Below are 17,441 nucleotides of genomic sequence, written 5' to 3'. Positions count from 1 at the left end.
AGGATGTCACATAGAGGAGGGAGAAAGGTTGTTTTCTGCTGCTCCAGAGAAGCGGACACGGAGCAATGGATCCAAACTACAAGAAAGAAGATTCCACCTAAACATTAGGAAGAACTTCCTGACAGTAAGAGCTGTTCGACAGTGGAATTTGCTGCCAAGGAGTGTGGTGGAGTCTCCTTCTTTGGAGGTCTTTAAGCAGAGGCTTGACAACCATATGTCAGGAGTGCTCTGATGGTGTTTCCTGCTTGGCAGGGGGTTGGACTCGATGGCCCTTGTGGTCTCTTCCAACTCTATGATTCTATGATTCTATGATTCTATGAAAACAATACAGTGTAAGGAGAGTCAGCTAAAAACTAAGAAATTAATGAGTGGGTGGGTTTGCGTGATTAGATTTATAGAAGCGAGAATTGGAAGCCTTGTGGAGGTAGGGATGCAGAACATTTGCAGTCCTGCAAGATATTCCTTGAAGGAAGGGTTCTCTTTAAAATCTGCATTGTGTGTGTGTGTGTGTGTGAGAGAGAGAGAGAGTATATATAGCGCATTTTGAGTCATCTTACTGAGGTTTAAATAAAGAATTTAAAACGTGATGCAGCATGTTCTGTTAGGAAGTGATAGGCAAGTGTGACAAAGTTGCTCACACAAATGACACACACAAAAACCCACAGGAACCAACTGGCTATATCCCTGCTGCCTGTGTGTTGAAAATTAACTCACTTCACACAGGCACACTCAGAATGGCAGCCTTACTTTGCCTGGTGCTTCTAAGTAATCATTACTCACCTGACAGCAAAAAACAAAGTCGCTGGACCAGGTTTCTTGGGCAGATCATGATCCAGAACTCTGTGATCTAACTGTAGCCAGATATTCTGACCCCTGGAGGAACAAAAAAGCACCCCCCCAAAAAAAAAACAGGGTTAGAGACAGGAAAAAGAAATGAAACAGGTTAGGTTCAGAGTGATAGAGGACGTATTTCAAAGGTATAATAATCTGCCACTTTGCTGGTTTTTAAACAAACCCTGAATTTTAAATTTAAATTGAAGCAACTTTTAAAAATATGTAGTGCTTTGCATTGCTCTAACCACTACTGTTTGGTTGTTGTTGTTGTTGTTGTTGGTTAGGACAGCATGCAGTGAACACAAACTCATCCACACGCAAACAATCTATACTGTATATTATATATACCAGAATGTGGGTCATTATCTAAGGAGTCGCCTGCTACTTCACCAGCCCCAGTTCCTCTGCATTAAGAAATCAAGCATGACAGCAGGAAAAGGCCAATTGTTCTAAGCAACCATTATTTATACCTCCCATAGCCAACGTGGCTTCTAACGGATTTGCAATAGAATCTGTGCAGAAAGAACAGCACTGCAGATAGGAAAGGCTCATTTGCAAGCAAAATGTATTATTAACCATCAGGTCACTGCCCATAGAGGGTCTGAGTCACTAAGTCCTTGCCACAAGCACAGTTTGCCCTGTGGATTTTACAGGAGAGAAAGTGGTGTTGTCCATCCACCCTGTGGACTGTGTTAGAAAACTGAGATAAAAAGTTATAATTGAAAAGGGCTCGATTGCCCTCTGGTGGTTGCTAAATTCATACACAAAATGCAACTAAATGGAGAATCACATCGACATGAGCTTTCAAGCTCCCTATAACTTGTCAAAGCAAAAGCTGCTTTGTGTTGTAAGGATAACACTAGGGCCAGCCCAATACATTTTGCTGCCTGAGGCAAAGAAGAAGATGGTGCCTCCACTTAGGTTCTTGTACAGAAGCTGGCTGTATTAGAAACTGAATCTGGTGATGAGATAATGTGACTGAGGGCAACAGGCTGGTGTAAGGGGTGCATGAAAGGCCATGCATCACCCACAGCTCTGTCTTCCAACTGAGAGGAACAATCAAGGGGCTGCAGCCACTGTCCCATAGCATATGCCATCTGAGGTGATTGCCTCATGCTGCCTAATGGTAGGGCTGGCCCTGGATACCAGTCATTTCTGTAAAACTTAAGAAGCAATTTTTGCAAGATCACTGGGTGGAAATGCTACTGGGCAGGAGGCTGGAAGCGGGAAAATTATCACCACAGAAATAGCCTGTCCCCCCAAAAAAAACAGAACACCTGAAAATAGAATCCCAAAAGGTATTTATAAAAAGAAAGCATTTTCCGATGGTGGAAAAGACAAAAGACATATATACAGAGACAAATAAAAATCCCCCCACCCTCCGCCTCTATTTTCCAGGAAGGCTTTCCCAAGTGTGAAGTGTTCTTCCAAAAATATACTGATGACAACACAGAAATCTTCAGGGAGATTTAACAAGGGTGATAACATGCAGCAACAGGAAGCCCAGCACTCGTGTAACAGAAAGCATAGGCTCACGTGTTAGCAAAAGGGTAGGAGCACAACTTTCTGAGATGGGTGTTTAACCCTTTCCCTGATCACTGTTTCCCTGCTCCAAATTGCCCCTCACATCACTTCCCACCACTACAAATTTCCACCTCTTATACTACCATTTGTCCCCACCAAGTCCCTAAGAAGTGCAGCTGTAAGACTTCTAAAATAGGTGAATAATATAGACTTCTGCACCCACAGGAGGAATATCTGATGCTGCCTTTCTAGATGCATTTTGAAGCTACACAACTGCAACACAAGAGTAACTGTGTAATAAAAGCTTGATTTCCTTACATATATACATTCCAGGTTATGTTTTGTTTTTACTCCATTTAAGGAGCCTTCATACATCTGACAACTCATGATAAACCAGAATTTTTTAAAAAAATCTAATGTAAAAACAAAGAAAGACGCTGCAGTACCGTTATCACATTGTAAAAGCATGCCTTAAAAGCAAAAAAAAATAAAAAAATAGCTGGCTGAAAAAAGCAGACAGAAGGGAGATCAGTCCAGTAGTGAAAAGCCCACTGTATTTCAGAAAGCTGGGGGGACACAGCAGGACTTCCCTCAATGAACTAAGCACGCATGGAGGTTCCTTCCAAATAGGTTTCTCAAGGATAACGTAAGGCACACCATAAACATTATAGAATATCTGGAGTGTAAGAACGAAATACCCGCGGCACTAATTTTTATAGATGCAGAAAAGGCATTTGATAATGTCTCTTGGAAGTTCCTACTGAAGAGTATGGAAAGAGCAGGGCTAGAGGGCGAGTTTATGAATGGAATAAAGGCAATATACTCGAATCAATCTGCAAAATTGATTATAAATAACAACTTAACAAACTCCTTTAAAATTGAAAAAGGAACAAGACAGGGGTGCCCTCTATCCCCCCTTTTATTCATCATGGCATTAGAGATAATTTTAAATAAAATGAGAGTAACATCTGAGATCCGAGGGATCAAAATAGGAACAAAGGAATTCAAATTAAAAGCATACGCGGACGACTTAATGTTATCTTTGGAAAACCCGCAAAAAAGTGTGGGCAGGGCCTTGAAGATGCTAGAAGACTTCGGTAAACTATCTGGGTTTAAATTAAATAAATTAAAGACAAAAATGCTGATCAAAAATATGGGAAAAAAAGAAAGTGAAAAATTGGAGGAACAGCACGGAATTAAGGTGGTAAAAAAAATAAAATATTTGGGAATCTGGTTAACCACAAAAAATATAAATTTAATTCAAGATAATTATTTTACAACATGGAAGGAGATCAAGAAAGAAATAGATATGTGGAATAGAGTGAAGCTCTCGTGGAGGGGAAGAATGGCGGCGATAAAAATGAACCTACTCCCAAGAATGCTTTTCCTGTTTCAAAACATCCCAGTGATTAGAGGATCTAAAATATTTACAGATTGGCAAAGAACCCTGTCGAAATTCATATGGCAGGGCAAAAGACCAAGAATTAGATTCAAAATCCTTACAGATCGGAAAGAAAGAGGGGGTTTCTCAGTACCTAACTTGAAATTATATTTTGAGGCTGCCAGCCTTTGTTGGATTAAAGACTGGATTAATCTGGAAAACACCGATCTGTTGGACCTAGAGGGGTTCGACAATAGGTTCGGCTGGCATGCCTATTTATGGCAAAATAAAGAAAAGATACATAAAGGATTCTCAAATCATATTATTAGAGGACCCCTACTCAAAGTGTGGGAAAGAAATAAAAAACTCCTAGAATGGAAGACGCCCTGGTGGTTATCACCAATCGACATCCTAATAACAAAAAAGGCAAATATGGAGGGAGAAAGGCTGACTTATGAGGACCTACTGATAAGATCAGAAAATGGATGGAAGATGAGACCTTACGAGGAGTTGAAAGACAAATTAACGGGTTGGTTACAATTCCATCAAATAAATGCAGTATGGAGAGATGATAAAAAAGTAGGAATGAATGAAAAGAAATCTAAGTTTCAGATAGAGATAATCGAAGGCAAATCCAAATTATTATCCAAAATGTATAACATATTACTAGAGTAGGATACCAAAGAAGAGGAAATAAAGGGGGTAATGACAAGATGGGCAATGGATCTGGGATATAATATAGAGTATGACAAATGGCTGAAATTATGGACTAGTGGAATGAAATTTACAGCATGTGTAACACTCAGGGAAAATTTAGAAAAGATGATGTACAGGTGGTACATTACCCCAGCAAAGTTGGGGAAAATGTACAAAATTGGGAATAAGAACTGCTGGAAGTGTAAGGTTAAAGAAGGTAACTTTTTCCACATGTGGTGGACATGCGAAGAAATGAAGAAATATTGGGAACATATTTATAATGAGTTAAAAAAAATATTTAAATATACATTCCCTAAAAGACCGGAAGCATTCCTACTAGGGATAATTGGGGATGAAGTCAAAAATGAAGATAAGACATTATTTCAGTATGCCACAGCCGCCGCCAGATTATTAATTGCCCAAAATTGGAAAAATCAAGATACCCCATCAATTAGAGAGTGGCAAACAAAACTATTTGAATTTGTTGAACTTGCAAAAATGACACAAAAAATCAGAAACCAAAAAAATACAAAGTTTATTAATGACTGGAACAAATTTATGATATACATTGAAGGGAATTACAGAAGCCTAAAAACTATAGCAGATCTGATATAAATCCTACGACGTGCAAACTACCGTATTTTTTGCACCATAACACTCACTTTTTTCCTCCTAGAAAGTAAGGGGAAATGTCTGTGCGTGTTATGGAGGGAATGCCTACGGGTGGCATGCCTACGGATTTTCCTCCTCTAAAAACTACGTGCGTGTTATGGTCGGGTGCGTGTTATAGAGCGAAAAATACGGTATTAACAATTATTAGCTGCGAGGAAAAATAAATTATGTATATTAAGAAGCCTGAAAGCGGGAGGGATGGAGGTCAATAGAGTGTAGAAGAATGATTTAAGTTCCTAAGATATAAAGAGATAAATGAGAAGACAAAGAATGGTAAGGGAAATGGATAATACTTATGTTATGTTTAGATATTTGTTTTGTATTTTTCTCTTTTTTTTCCTTGTAACTGTGAAGTTGTTTTTCTTTTTGGTTACTTACATGAAACTTAATAAAAAGAAGTTATTTTTTTCTGAGGGTAAAAAAAATAAAATAAGCACGCATGGAGGATTATGTTACATTGGAGAAAGCAATTCCAAATATACCCTTGTCCAGTGGCAATCAGTATTGTTGGACTTTAACTCCCATAATCCCTGGCTGCATTTGACAGGAGCTGCAGTTCAGTGACAACAGCAGCAGGAGGGCACCATTGGGCTACCTGTACCCTAGTCCCAAATCATGTACTGCATGATGGCAACTTCAGCTGGTGTTTCAGAAGATGGTCCCAACTATTTACCAAAGTCTGGAGGAAGTAATGGCTGTGGTTTTTCAAAATATTTTTTGGTCTATGGACAATTTCTCTGTGCAGTGCCTTTTTCACTGGAGTTAATATTTGTTCTGCATGTGGTTGGATTCTGCTTTAACTCATGAGTCTGTTGGTGGCCTCCTGCTACAGAAAACTTGCACATTGGGTTATTTTCTTGGCCAGTCCCCAGAAGTCAGTTAATTGTGGAAATGAAACAGACACTGACAAAGCAAAGGCGCAGCAAATGGAAAGCTATTATTGGCTACATTATTACCCAGCAATTAGAAAATCTTTTTTTGAAGAAGCCAATCACCATTCTTTGGCAACTAGCTCAAAACAGTGGTTTACAAAATGCCTGCATGAACTTACGTATCATCTATGAATGTTATCCCAAAATACTCCTTTTCTTTGAGGTTGAAATGGGAAGCCACCAGATCCAACAACTCCCGTGACAAGAGCTTTGGCTATTGAAGAGAACGATATGAATTAGAAGGCATTCTTGCATCCTGTACATAACAAGCTATATTTGAAACAGGGCTATGGTCAAGAGAACCTTACAGGTCATGGAACCTTTGTTTTTTTGCTTTTACCCCCAAAAGCTCTCTTTGCAAACAGAAAATGTGTGTTAAGACCACCTCCCCTTCTTGTACAAATATATCTGCTTCTGCAACCATGGTGCATGATGATTTTTAATGTTTGTTGTAGATCAACTGAAATCAATGGACCTTTAGTGTGACAAAGTGATTTTTTTGCATGCGATGATACGATATGCAGCTTTACCTATGTTACGAATTCTCGTCTATCTCCGTATTATGGGTGATGGGCAAAACCGGAGAGATTCTTAGGATGTTGCCATACACCAGACTATCGGACTATTTCTCCATCTAGTCCAGTACTGACTGCTCTGACTTGCAGCAGCTCTCCGGGGTCTCTGAAGAGCCATAAGCTCAGTGGTACTCTACTGCATCTGCCTTGGATGCAGAAGGTCTTAGGTCAATCCCTAGCATCTCCAGGTAGGGCTGGGAGAGACTGCTGTCTGAAACCCTGGAGAGCCACTGCCAGTCAGAGTAGACAATATTGAGCTAGAGGGATCAACGGTCTGACTTGGCATAAGCTTCTGATGTTCCTATGACAACAATGAGCTTGTGTGGGGGAGTGTATATAGAAACATCTGGCTTTTGTGTGGCTGGAGCATAACCTACTGTACAGTTGTTGCTCCACTCACCTTTTGCCTCTGGTTGCACCCACCACTGACTTACAGCTCCTTGAAAGCTGCTCATGAGGGAACGCAACCCTCACCAGAAAAGAGCTTCTCCCACTAACTTAAAGACTAAAATCCATACAGATCATGTACCTACCTTTAAAATATCAAAGCATCATTATCTTCATCATCAAGCAGTGGCTAATGTGAAACTGGCAGTGCGATCCTATTTGTATGTGTACTCAGAAGTAACTCCCACCAAACCCAATGAGACTTACTACCAGGTAAATGTATACAGGTTGCAAGTTACAGCATAATGCTCATCTGGCTGAGGTAGGTATTTGGCCCCCACACAGCTGGGCTTTTCAGCTAGTGCATCCCCAGCTTTTAAAAAGCAAGTACCCTCTTAGAGCCAGTGATAAAGACCACTGAACTGGAGAGGCTGGTATAAAGCAGTACTGAAATGATATAATGATGCCAGAAATGCAGGTGTCTCACCTGAACCAGCAGCTCCAACTTCCTGTCATCCAGAAGCTGTACCTGACAGTGTCTCCCTTCTGTCATCTGCAAAGTGAGAGAAGCATAATTAGAAGTAGAATGGACTCTCCGCATTTCAAATAATTGGAATAACTGTCCTTCAGGTACTGCTAAGGTACCTATACCAGGCATGGAGAATCTCTGGCTCATGGGCCAAATTAAGTCTACCATGGTCCTAGTTTGGTCCACTAGACCGCTATTCTCCAGCCACATTCACCTGGCCCCACACCTGTCATTATACAGTATTTTCTTCTGTATACTCTGTTATTTTATCACCAGTGAAGGCCCACCTGAAATATTTTCAAAGCATACTCTCAGGCATTCCACTGAGTTAGTTTGGGTGGTTTGGATGACTTATGAAATGTTTAAAATAAGGCATTTCCTAAACAAGAATCAGTACAACCTACACTGCACAGTATGTGTAGATGTTCTCCTGAAATAAGAGACTTACTTCCAAGTAATAAAATATTACCATTGGAGTCTGACTTCCATAACCTTTCCGACATGAACTTCCATCATAAAATCAAAAAGACTTTATTAACCAAACCTGCTACCTTAGGCACTTACTTGGGAGTAAGTCCCATTCTGTTTCAAGGAAACTAAGAACACTGCCTTATCACAGGTCAGATTATTTCATCTGTCTAGTATTGGCAGTAGCTCTTCAGGATCCCGAGAATGGTCTTACCACCTGCTACCTGTTATTTTTACGCTATCTTCTCTCCCATAACAATTGAGTAAAAATACATGTGATCTGGCAGCCCATCTCTTAATATGCTTAATATGCAGAGATGGTGAACCTGTGGCCCTATAGATGATGTTGGATTCCTACTCCCAAGCAGCCTGAAAATTGTCATGGATGATTGGAATTGTAGTCCAGCAACATCTGGAGGTCCATTAGTCCACCATAACTGCTGTAGTGAGATTGAGATGGATCTACAGCCTTTGTTTGGTTGGTATACGTGTTTTTAAGTTCAACATCCTAATTTCTAGAAGGACTCCATTAACTGAAGATTTGAAGGGGAAATCTTAGACTATCTAAAACTCAGCACTATGTTTTAATCATAGCTGGCTGTGTTGTGAGCTGGTAGATTAATGAAGGGTCCCAGAAGACATACATGTGCTGGTTGCTACAATGGCTGACTGTGGAACTTTGTAAGGTCAAAAGAAAAGGGAACAAAACACAGCGTAAGTCCTTTTCGCTTCCTCCTGCTCTGATGGAGAACAAAGGTTCTTTCTTCAACTTTTACAAGACCAAAATAGCACACAACACAAAATGTTAAAAGTTCAATTTTCTGTCAAGTCAAAACGTTAGTGGCTACGGATTCCACGTGTCGAATGCCACAATAATTGAAGAATGTTTTATTCCAAAGTGACTGTCAGGAAAAGTTGAAAAAAAGAAGACCAAACTCTCCACAATGTAAGCTTGGTTTCCCTTCTGAAACCTCAGAAATTTGGAATAAAACCTGCAGGATATTTATGCTACTCCTCCACAGGAGCAGCATCCTCTTGATGCACAAAAACATGCTGTTAGAGGCAATATTTTTAGATCCCACCGTGTCATCAAGTTATATGTGTCACCAAGTTATACACCCAACAAATTTAGATGCTATATAAACAGGAAGCTTTTTTTTTTCTTCCAAAAAAAAAAAGAGAGCGCCTAATTTAGGAAGTGAAAAAGTAGGGACAAACCTATTTTCTAAATACAGAATAACTTTGTAGCAAGGAGGTCTTTAACGAAGGTATTTCCAAACTTGATTCGTTCTTTGCCTAGAACAGAGATTTTATTTCCTCTAAGAGGAAACACATTTGTTTAGGCAAGTAACACCTGTCACCCTCCTCTCCTCTTCTATTACAGGATTGTATTTTAAAGTTGCAAAAGTAGATGCCTTTTTTTTAAAGAAAGGGGTAAAAAAAAAACAACCCAAGCATGAGTGCTTTCATTTTCAATCCATCTGCAGAATCTCAGGTTGTTAGTAGCAACCTATCAGCCGCTCCCCTCCCCATAAAAAAAAAGTGAATGTATCTGCACCTGCAATTTGAGAACAACTTTTAAAACCCCATGGCTTTTAAATAATCTGTTTCAGAGGTCTTACCACCTTTAGATATGATGCAACCAAACACAGGGCCTTTTCGATAGTGGCACCTTAGTTGTGAAATACTTGACCAGTACCAATTTAGCTAGCTTTCGGTGACCAGTTTTATTTGCCTGACCTTTCAATAGATTATTTGAGCTGTTCTTTTTCTGTTGTTTTGGCATTTTAAAACATTTATTGTTCTATTTAAATTTAATTGTTACATTTATTTTAAATTGCTTGTTCTCTTGGAAACTTATGTCAAAAGGTAGAAAATGCTGCGCCTTGTATAAGACTGTTTTCAGATAAAGAATGCTGTAAAAGTTTGGCTCAGACCTACATCTTGCGTGTCTGTGCATATTTAGTTACTTTAACATAGTTTCAAGACTACAGTATGACTGAAAGCAGATACCAAAATGCATGAGCTAGTTTTGTTGGAATTATTTCCAATATAGCTCAAAAGGTTTATAGGTTTGAAGGGAGGATTTTATATATATTTGATTTAAATTTCCAAAAGATGATAATATGATCCTTTCCTTTTTAAAATATCCAGAAGGAATATCCCCCATTCCTCCAGCCTTTTTAGCTAAACTAGCTAAGCTTCTTGTGGAATGTCTCTCTGATTTAAGAGTGGTTTATCTCATATTAGCTTAATCCTGTTACCAGATGAATGAACATAAACCTTGGTTAATTCACTCTTAATTGAAAAGGAAAAGTGTCTGTGTAGAGTTGTGCAACTGTTACAAAACTGGATTAAACCCCAGTATCTCATTATAGTTGATTCACATAACCAAAATTCTACCACTTGCCAATGGCGGAATGCAGAGGGGGGCGGAATCTAAGAAGCCACATTTTAATCAGGAGGTTCTGAATACAAAGGAAAGGACCTGTCAGTTCATGTTATAAAGTAATGAATAAAGCAAATTTGTTCTCAAAGTTGCTAACTAGCTTGAATCCCATGTGGCTAATTGACAAGGGGAGGGAATGCAAATTTGCCCATTTCTGCCCCAAGACAGTTAATTTTTCAAATATTGATTGAAGAAAATCTGCAATGTAACGTTTGAGTTCCAATGGACTGAAAACGCAGATCAGTCAAAACAGATGGATTGAGATCAATACTATACTCCCTGAAGACCCCACCCAACCTACCCTGGTGTGAATCGGCAGAGTTCAAGTGAGGCCCAAAGTACATGTTGTTATAAGCAGCACTTGCCTCCTCTTCCTCTCATTACGTACCAGTAACGTAAGGAAGCCACTTGCCATGCTATCACTGCACTCAGCATTTCCTAAGCCTATCAGCGTCCAGTAGGAGTCAGGATACAGCAATGTTTCAGGTCCACCTACGTCCTACAGTCCAGGGTAGGCTCAGTTCAAGTTCTAGAGGAAGGAGTCAAAGACTCCAAAGGCAGATAATGTAACCAAAGGAAGGCAAGAAGTCAAATACCCAAGAGCTACCAATAGTAGCATTATTCTGGAAAGAGACTGGGCTTCAATGGAGAGCAGTACCACAGACGGAAGTAGTCCCTCTGTCAGGCATTCTTCTTCAACAAAACCAGTAGTGGATGGCATGATGGAACAGGTTTGTTTACCTGACCCCCTGGCAAATGAGTCTCTGCTGCTTGCCAGGAGGGGCAGCAGGGAGGGCAGTGTGGTGTAAACCAACTGAGAGGAGTACTGGGTTGTCTCCACTGACGTGTTTGCACCACGAGTCATAACAGAATGGAAACAAATGGACCCAGTTTCACTGGTGGTCTTAATTCACCTCTTGGCAGCATCACAGAATCATAAACTACTAAGCACATCAAAACTGTATACGGCGATAAATATTTTGGGATATTTTTGGAGATGTAATAAAAATGTTTTTTAAAAAGTTGAAGTGTGAGTCCCAGAAGGATCAGGAATGGAGGTAGATGGTGCACTGATTGAGATCTGTGGGAGAATGAAACAAAGACCACACCAATTTGCAAGCCACGTTCTTAACTTGGTTGCTGTGGGAACTGGATGCAATGGCGGGGGTGGGAGGGTATGCAGAAAGCAAGACACGAAATCAGAAAGCAGAAAGATACGGGTTGGGGAGGGAGACTGGTAGCGGTTGTGCTTATGGTCACAACCAGGTCAGAAAGAACTAGTGGATTTCCAAGCATGGGGCCCCACAGTGTAACAATGGAGAGTGCTGCTACTTCTTCACTAAGGAACCCCAAGTGGCTGACCAGATGGGGAACTAGCGCAAAGCTTAAGGGGCTCAAACCCAGCCAATGCTGACACCTACAAAACCGGATGGAGAAAAAGAAGACTAAACTGCCTGGGACCTGAAGACTGGCAAAAGGAGGAGTAAGCTGGCTGCAAGAAATAAAGTCGAGGTGGTCTTCTGCTGGACCCCATCATTGTTCTCCCAGGGCAAGCAGCAGTCTATGAAAAGCATCTGCAGCTTAACGCCTTTTGGCTGGTGTTTCCATCGTCGTTTCGGCTGTGCGGTGTTAACTTTGGCAGGGTCTCAGTGCTACTTTGGGACAGTTTCAAAACTATTCAGAGAGAGCTTAGTTTTGATTCTAGTGCAGTATTTTTCGGTCTATGTATAGAAGGGTTTGTTTTTAACAAACAAAACAAAAAAAAGAGGAGGGGGGAGGGAGGGGAAACTGCTTGGCTCCTGCAGAGCATCAACTGACTTTCATATAATCTCCACCAGCTGAGCCAGTAAAAAAATAGAAAATAAAAACTGGCATGGTCACAAGCGCAAAGCATTCCCCACCCTGAGAGTGGAAGGCACAGTGCCACTGCATATTCATCAGGGCTCTATGCACACTGTATTCCCTGCCTTTGAAGAACACTCCCAGCCACCACGCACACAGACAGACACACCAAATTCCACACCAAGGTGACCCAAGTGTTGCACCAAGGAAACCAAGTGCGTATATTTGCTTTTTCTGCAGAACTTTTATTCTGTTTCAAAGTACAAAGTTTTAAAAGGCTGCCATGTTTTTTTGGAAGGGCTCCATGAACTGTTGGGATTTGGAGCGATTTGACAGGTAGATCTTTGGGGTGGAGGTAGAAGTCAGCCATAAACAAATTATAAAGAATCATGTAAGCAGGGCTTTTTCCTGCCCCCCTCAGCCGGAACTCACTGGAATTCAGTTCCAGCACCTCTCAAGTGGGCACCTAATGGCCATTTTAAGAGAACAAGGAAGGTGTTCATGGTGAGTTCTGGCACCTCTTTTTCTAGAAAAACTGCACTGCATGTAAGGCACCAGCAACCCAGCTCTCTAGCACTTTAGATTATTTCTCCTACTACACTGTTCTGTGGCCCCCACATATTTAAAACGCTCTGCCATCTGTCACCATGGCTTCGAGAGGGAAATATCTACTGCATGCCAATGAAGATAAAAGCATGGAGATGGCAGATGACATGGTAAGTAGAAGACGGGAAAGGTTCTAAATGCTAACAACAACAACAACAACAACAACAACAACAACAACAACAACAACAACAACTTTATCATTTATACCCCGCCCATCTAGCTGGTTGCTCCAGCCACTCAACCCACAAAACCAAGCCCCTCAGCTCCAGGAAACTGCAAATCAAATACTAGTTGTTTGTGGTCTCAAAGGAAACCATCTTTATCTTTCCCTTGGGGGCTTCTGAAATTTTGCCAGACATTTGTGAATTTTTTTCATTGTGGCTATAAGGACTAGAAATTTTGTTTCCCTAAATGAAAGCTGGAATTGTTGTATTCTTCGAGAGTTGCCATATGTCTGGAATTTCCTGAAGATAGTCAGTGTTCAGCCCCCGTAAACCGCGTCCGGGCAAAAATCGCTGAAATGTCCGGAAAAATCAGGACATATGGCAGCCCATGTTGTTAGTGTAGATTTTGGCAATTTCTTTTTTTAAAAAAGAAAAAAAGCAGCTCCAAAACTCTTTTCTTTTCTTTTTTAGACTTTGCCAAAAAAACCACAAACCCCCATAAATTTTCACTTTTTGAAATATTTCCGGACTTTCACTTTTTGAAATATAGCAACTCTATATTCTGCAAACAAAGCACAGAAAAGAAATGAATACCACACAAATCATATTATATCACATACACACAAACACAGACATACATCCCTCAACTGCTACAAGTTAAGAATATAATTAGAAGCCTGATTGGATAGCTCTAAGCAACTACTCTATTATAAACTTAAAAATGGAAAGCGTAATGCTGGTGGTCAACAAAAGAAGTTTAAAGACTGTCTCAAGGCAAATCTATTAAAAAAAAAGTTGTATAAACACTGACAACCTGGAAACACTGGCCTGTGAGCGCTCGAGTTGGAGAACAGCCTTTACCAAAGGTGTCATGGGCTTTGAAGACACTCGAACTCAGGACGCAAGGGAGAAGTGTGCTAAGAGGAAGGCATGCTTGGCAAATCCACACCGTGATCAACTCCCACCCGGAAACCAATGTCCCCACTGTGGAAGGACATGTGGATCCAGAATTGGCCTCCACAGTCACTTACGGACTCACTGTTAAAACCGTGTTTATGGAAGGCAATCTTACTCGGCTACAAGTGATTGTCAAAGAGGATAGCTCTAAATACTGAGCCAGTGAAATACTTCGTGTACATCTGCTTTCCTTGCCAGTAGTGCTGCAAATTAATTAAAGCTTGTGCTCGGCACACTCTTCCCATACAATGCTGGTTGTACTGCAAGCCATAGTAACCAGGAGAAAGCTCATGAACATGTTTTGTTCCAGTATCTTGCGTAGAGTTATTGCTAAATCTCCTGGGTAATGACATGAGATTGGATAATTCCTGTAGTAACAAGGCAGCAGCCCTAGTTATATTTGCTGATGACAGGCGGCAAGACAGAGCCAGGAATTAAATAACTGTCCTGGGAGTGCGGGACCATGAACTGCATTTCCATAATTTCTATTGACTCCAAACCTTTAGGAGATCACTTACCCCACCTCTACTTAAATTGCTGTATCTTCATAATGAACCGCATAGACACTAAACTTTCCACATCAGAGTTTTGCACCCATTATAATTCATATTTTGCTAAAGTGTTTTGCTAACTCTATACAGACACTAATTGCTTCTACTTCTTCGTGCTTTCTATTGCTGACACCCCAAAGCCCGTATTAGGAGGATCTGATATGGATAACATTCTTTGGGGCATTGATGAGGATGATGCAGTGTTCATCTTTCTGAAGCAATTCCCACCTGTAAACTAGAGCTACACTGTTACTTCCCCTCCAGCTTCATCTCTCAAAATTAGTCAAGGGATTATAATGCTATCTGTTGGACTAGAAGAGTTTTAATTTGGTGGTTTGATCATCAGGCAGCTGCATCTTGATGGTTTGGTATGGCACTTTCGCTGTCTTTCACACACGCATACTGAGAAGGATGCAAATGGATCTGACAGGACTGAACTTCCATGACTCATTTCAACCTTTCAATAAGGGTGTGGATCAAAGGGCCCTTTCTAAGAGGCTGCTAATGAGCTCAGTGCCTGCCACTGCACCTCCCAGTGCCAAGCATTGCATCAGATGAAATGGGGGACAAGGGAAGAGCAGATCTCACTCATGAGACGTTGAAGGGTTACAGAATGAAAAGAGGCATCTGTATCTTTGGAATACCGGTAGTTCTTAGCTTGCCGTAACCTCATGTAAAATCATTCTGCTATGAAGAGTTCCAACACTGTAAGATGTGCAAACGTGTTGAATCTGAGACCAGAAAGTATAACCTGAGTGATGACTGGGACCAAGAGAGATGGAACTTTTTCACAAAGTAACAAACCCAATGCTTGCAACAATAGCGATAAATACAGTGGTACCTCAGGTTAAGTACTTAATTCGTTCCAGAGGTCCTTTCTTAACCTGAAACTGTTCTTAACCTGAAGCACCACTTTAACTCATGGGGCCTCCTGCTGCTGCCGTGCCACCGGAGCACGATTTCTGTTCTCATCCTGAAGCAAAGTTCTTAACCCGAGGTACTATTTCTGGGTTAGCGGAGTCTGTAACCTGAAGCATATGTAACCTGAAATGTATGTAACCCGAGGTACCACTGTACTGTACTCAGAGCAAACACAGAAACACCTCTACACTCCACATACATCAACAGTTAGAATCCCAGAATTGTAGAGTTGGAAGGGACCACAGGGGCCATCCAGACCAACCCCCTTCAATGCAGGAACCTTTTGCCCACCGTGGGACTCGAACCCACAAACTTGAGATTAAGAGTCTCAGGCTGTACTGACTATCCTCCCTCCCATGTTCTACAAGAGGAATCAAGCATGATCTTCACGTTGAGCTTGCAATTATTGTCTAATATGCAATACCATTCTTTGCAGCAGTTTTACTCTGAAGTTATTTAATTAAGGCCACTTTACAACAACCAGCACAAGAATGTGCCTCAGAAAAAGAAATTCATATAAATTTATCTTACCTCCAAACCACACACTCTGGTAGGTTTTAAAGGGCTGCACGGAGTGCAGAAGGTACAATGCAAAGAGCGACAGTGTTCCCCCACCTAAATAAAAGCTATTTGGAGCAGAGACTCACACAGTCCCAGACTTTCTTCCGTTGCCATGTAATCTCTAGGAAATGACCTTACTGTTTGTTGCTTTGATAACAGATTGAGAAACAAAAGCTTTCCCCAGTGAGCAAGGCGGCACAAGATATTAAAGATTTGTACAGAATGGGAGGCAATCAAACTTGAGAACTTTTATTGTTAAGATGTCCCGTTGTTTGCCCCTTATCATTTCCAGCCTCCCCTCCCCCCCAAAAAAAAACCACTTCCAAAAACAGACTCTCCCTATAATTCCAGTGCAAATCACTATGCGGGTTCAATGCAAATACAAGGTTGCCAAATGAAGATTTCTCCTCATGCAGCAAGTATGTACGTCAGGGGTGGCTAGTTTGTGGGCCTCCAAATGTTGTTGTAGTAGAACTCCCATCATCCCTGACCATTGGCCATGGTGGCTAGGACTGATGGGAATTGGAATCCAGCAGCAATTGGAAGGCCAAAGTTTAGCCACCCCAGTGCAAGTGTATCCACCCCTAAGCAACATCAGGCAGAAGCAGTGTTCAGCCCAAATTGTGGGGAGCTCATGGGCAAGAAGCTCTTAGAGGGCTCCCATCACTCAGGGGGTGCTCTTCCTCACCAATGCCTTTTGGCTTGCTCTGTCCCTCTAGCATCAATCGACACAACCTCCCCAAAGGGAGATCATAAGGAAAGTGGTGGGTGTTGCTCCATCTTTACATCCATTGTGTGTTCAGAATGTACAAGGGAACAGGTCACAATAGTAAGGAGCAGGAGCAGATGGGTGGAGATGCTCCAGAGGTTGGCAGTGCAAGCCTCTAGGTTCACATTTGCAGGATTCACATATGTATGCACAATTGCTGGATGCTTGAGGAGCATCCAAACACCACAAATTTCATAGCTGAATCTGAGGGGGGGCAGGGTCATGCTTATGGGGCTCTGTCCCATTCCCCACACGCATTTGGTACAAGTTCCTAAAGACCCTGTGCACATACACGCAATTGAGAGAGCCCTGCTTTTCTAGGGCTCTCATTTGGACAGAAAGAGAGGCAGAGCAAATTCAATTCATGCATCTGGTTCTTCTTTCAAAACTTATTTATATGGCATGTTATATCCGATTCCCCCTTGAGTAGTTATTTAGTTGTTCATAATCTTAATACAGTGGTACCTCCAGTTGCGAACGGGATCCGTTCTGGAGGTCTGGCCACATCCCAAGGAATTCGCAACCGGAGGATTGCTTCTGCACATGCGGCGAAACCCAGAAAAATACTTCCGGGTTTGCTGTGTTCGCATCCCGAAGTTTACATATCCAGAGGGATACGTAAG

General features: G+C 41.3%; 1 protein-coding gene across 6 annotated transcripts in view; it reads right to left on the bottom strand.

Annotated features, from left to right (window-relative positions):
• Positions 1-17,441, bottom strand: part of FRMD4B (FERM domain containing 4B) — a 247,633-nt gene that overhangs the window by 109,653 nt on the left and 120,539 nt on the right. For all 6 annotated transcript variants that reach the window (XM_053378234.1, XM_053378235.1, XM_053378230.1 and 3 more), the window contains 3 exons: positions 7,489-7,554; positions 6,159-6,253; positions 781-873 (listed from right to left, as the gene is read on the bottom strand). In XM_053378234.1, the coding sequence (XP_053234209.1) occupies positions 781-873; positions 6,159-6,253; positions 7,489-7,554 (254 nt within the window). The remainder of the gene's footprint in view (positions 1-780; positions 874-6,158; positions 6,254-7,488; positions 7,555-17,441) is intronic.

This window comes from Podarcis raffonei, chromosome 2 (assembly GCF_027172205.1).
Source record: "Podarcis raffonei isolate rPodRaf1 chromosome 2, rPodRaf1.pri, whole genome shotgun sequence".
Lineage (NCBI taxonomy): Eukaryota > Metazoa > Chordata > Lepidosauria > Squamata > Lacertidae > Podarcis > Podarcis raffonei.
This window is presented reverse-complemented; position numbering and strand designations above follow the sequence as displayed.